This window comes from Dipodomys merriami, unplaced genomic scaffold (assembly GCF_024711535.1).
Source record: "Dipodomys merriami isolate MVZ:Mamm:240054 unplaced genomic scaffold, mDipMer1.0.p SCAF_8, whole genome shotgun sequence".
In the NCBI taxonomy this organism is placed as follows: Eukaryota; Metazoa; Chordata; class Mammalia; order Rodentia; family Heteromyidae; genus Dipodomys; species Dipodomys merriami.
Window position 1 is genome coordinate 1,957,333 of NW_027206401.1, and position 3,337 is coordinate 1,960,669.

At 79.4% G+C, this 3,337-nt stretch overlaps 1 protein-coding gene across 1 annotated transcript; it reads left to right on the forward strand.

Moving 5' to 3' along the window:
• The first annotated feature begins 402 nt into the window (after nucleotides 1–402).
• Prr18 (proline rich 18) lies at nucleotides 403–3,337 on the forward strand. The gene is made up of 3 exons (XM_070010803.1): nucleotides 403–666; nucleotides 1,357–1,575; nucleotides 1,646–3,337. The coding sequence occupies exons 1-3, from the start codon at nucleotides 403–405 to the stop codon at nucleotides 2,504–2,506; spliced, it is 1,344 nt and encodes a 447-aa protein (XP_069866904.1). The 3' UTR covers nucleotides 2,507–3,337.

The following is a 3,337-nucleotide window of genomic DNA, read 5'->3' on the forward strand; positions in this document are numbered from 1 at the left end:
CCCACAGAGGGTGGGAGGTGCGGGGGGGGGGGGGGCCTAAACCAACTCCAGAGGTTCTGGTGAGAACTGTTCCACCCCCGCGTCCCTTGCCCGTGCTTCCTGTGCCCAGGCTTACCGGTGTTGCTCTGCTCCCCGGGGTGGGCATGCGGGCCGGGCCGTGTCAGGCGCGGTAATGGGCGCGCTCGCCAGGCCCACCCGCCTGTGCGCCCCGCGAGTCTGGGGCGGTCACCCATCAGTGGGCGCCGTGACTGGCACGCTGCAACCAGGCTTTCCTGCCTGTGCCCCCGCGATTCTGGGGCGGTGACCGGTCACAGTGGGTATGGGGAGGGGCGCGCTCGCCAGGCCCGCCCGCCTGTGCCCCCCGCGAGTTTGGGGTGGTCACGGGTCCCAGTGAGTGTGGAGATGGACACGCTGCGGCGGCCCGCCCGCCTGGGCCCCCCGCGAGCCTGGGCCTCGCCGGCCCGTGGGCGTGGATTTCCTTGCAGACCCCGCAGCGTAACCGCCCACCGTCACGGGCCGCTGCCCGCCGCGGTGGCGCTGCGCCTTCGGGGCTGCTGGCCGCCCGCGTTTGGACGTGGGGGCTGGAGGGGGAAGGTGGTCGCCCGCTCCGGCCGCCGCTGCAGCCAAGCGGCCGCGGCCTCCCCCATCTGCCTCGCCGGTGACGCGGTGAAGGGGGGCTCCGCGGCGGGCCGGGCCGCCCCACGTCCCCGCAGCTCTTGGCCCAGCCACAGGGCGCCGGGGTCGCGGGGGTGCCGGGGTCGCGGGAGGCCGGGGTCGTGGGGCGCCGGGGTCGCGGGGGGTCGGGGTCGTGGGGCGCCGGGGTCGCGGGAGGCCGGGGTCGCGGGGGGCCGGGGTCGCGGGGGGTCGGGGTCGCGGGAGGCCGGGGTCGCGGTCGCGGGGGGTCGGGGTCGTGGGGACGGGATCGCGGGAGGCCGGGGTCGCGGGGCGCCGGGGTCGCGGGGGGTCGGGGTCGTGGGGCGCCGGGGTCGCGGGAGGCCGGGGTCGCGGGGGGCCGGGGTCGCGGGGCGCCGGGGTCGCGGGGGGTCGGGGTCGTGGGGACGGGATTGCGGGGTCCGGGGTTGTGGGGGGCCGGGGTTGCGGGGGGCCGGGGTTGCGGGGGGCCGGGGTCGCGGGGCCGGGGTTGCGGGGGGGCCGGGGTCACGGGGCGCCGGGGTCGCGGGGGGTCGGGATCGTGGGGACGGGATTGCGGGGTCCGGGGTCGCGGGGCCGGGGTCGTGGGGACGGGATTGCGGGGGGCCTGGGTTGCGGGGAGCCGGGGTTGCGGGGGGGCCAGGTCCCGGGCCCTGCCGGCCCGCTCCGCCCTCGCCCCTGCGCCCCGGGCCGCGGGCTCAACAGTCGGTTGTGAAGCAGCGACAGCGGCGCGCGGCGGGCCGGGGCCGCGGCTCCTCCTCCCGCCGTCCCGCCGGCGTCTCGGGTGCGGACCGGGCGGGGCCGCCTCCTCGGACCAGGCCGGGAGGAGCGCTGCCCGCGGAGGCGAGGTGGGGGCGCCTTCACCCGAGTCCTGCGCCCGGGCCCAGCGGCGAGAGAAGCCGGGGATGCGGCGGCCGGACGCAGGTGGGTGCGGGGTGGGGGTGCGGGGCGCCGGGGGGCGGGGGTGCCGCTGACGCCGCCCGTCTCCCCGCAGGGCGCCGCTGAAACCCGCCGCCCCGCCATGCCCTTCCCGCGCAGGCCGCCGCCGTCGCCGGCCTCGGCCCCCGGGGTCCTTGCCGGGGTCCCCGCCGCGCGGCCGCCGCCCCCGAGGCCCTGCGCGCCGGCCGCGCCCTCGCCGTCCTCCACGCCCGCCGCCGAGAGGAGGAAGCGGGCCCCGGAGCGCGGGACGCCGCTGTCCAGCTCCTGGCCCTGCGCCAGCCTGAAGCGGCCGCCCGCGCGGCGCGGGCCCGGCCCGGCCCGGACGCAGCCGCCGCCCCCCGCGCGCGCCAGCCGCGCCCCGGCCACCTGCGCGGCGCCCCGGCGGGCCGGCTGCGGCCCGGGCCCCGCGGGAGCGGCGTCCGCGGGCGCGCGGGCCGGGGCGGAGCCCGAAGACCCCGCGCGCTTCTCCCTAAGCCTCGCCCTCGAGGCCGCCCCGGTCCTCCGGAGGCGCCACCCGGAGAGGCGGCAGCAGGCGCGGCCCGGCCGGCCGCCCTCGCCCCCCGGGCCCGCGCCCCGCGCCGGCACCGCCGGCCCGCCGAGGGGCGGCGCCGCCAGCGCCCCCGCCTCGTCCCCGACGCCGGCCCGCGCCCGCCGCCCGCCGGCCCGCGCTCAGCTGCTGCCCGGGGCCCTGCGGGCCTGGCCCTGGCCCGACGACCCGCGGCCGGTGGTCCGGGTGTCGCTGCTCAACGAGCAGCGCCGCTACGACGACCTGGAGTACGAGGAGGAGCCGCGGGAGGCGCCGCCCGACGAGGGCCTGGTGCGCCGCTGCACCGAGTGGCTGCGCGGCGTGGAGGCGGCGGCGGCGCGGGGCCGCGCGGGGCGCCTGGGCTCGCTGCCGCACCTGGGCACCCTGTGACCGCGGCCCCCCGTACCTGGGCATCCTGTGACCGCGGCCCCCGCACCTGGGCACCCCGGGACCGCGGCCCCCCACATCTGGGCACCCCGGGACCGCGGCCCCCCGCACCTGGGCACCCTGTGACCGCGGCCCCCGCACCTGGGCACCCCGGGACCGCGGCCCCCCACATCTGGGCACCCCGGGACCGCGGCCCCCCGCACCTGGGCACCCTGTGACCGCGGCCCCCGCACCTGGGCACCCCGGGACCGCGGCCCCCCACATCTGGGCACCCCGGGACCGCGGCCCCCCGCACCTGGGCACCCCGGGACCGTGGCCTGGGCCGGGCGAGCCGCAGGTGGGCATGAGGCCGGCCCCCTACCGCCCCAGCCTCCCGCCCACCCCGCAGCCCGGGGCTGAGAGTGATCCGTCCTCCCAGACGCCAGAAGCACGCTGGGTCTTGGAGAGCCCAGGAATGGAGCGCGGGCTGCACCGGGTGTGGCCTGGGAAGGGCTGGCGTCACCCGGGGGACCTCGACACTTCCGGCCCTGCACGCAGGTGTGTCCACACCCACGCCAGGGCACACCTGCCGCTGTGGACACAGTGACCCCCCGTCCGTCACATGCACACATCCATCACACACACGTCCACACACACATCCCTCACAGGCACACACGCGTGCACAAGCACACGCGCACACACGACGCCCGTGCTGGGCAGGGAGGGAGAGCAGCCCGAGACACAGGAGAAGGGAGCCCGTGGGTGACACTGGCACGGCCCGGACAGGTGGCGCCCGAAACCGCAAATGATGATTTTTAAATTTCTGTTTATTATTTTAATAAACGGTAAAACTGT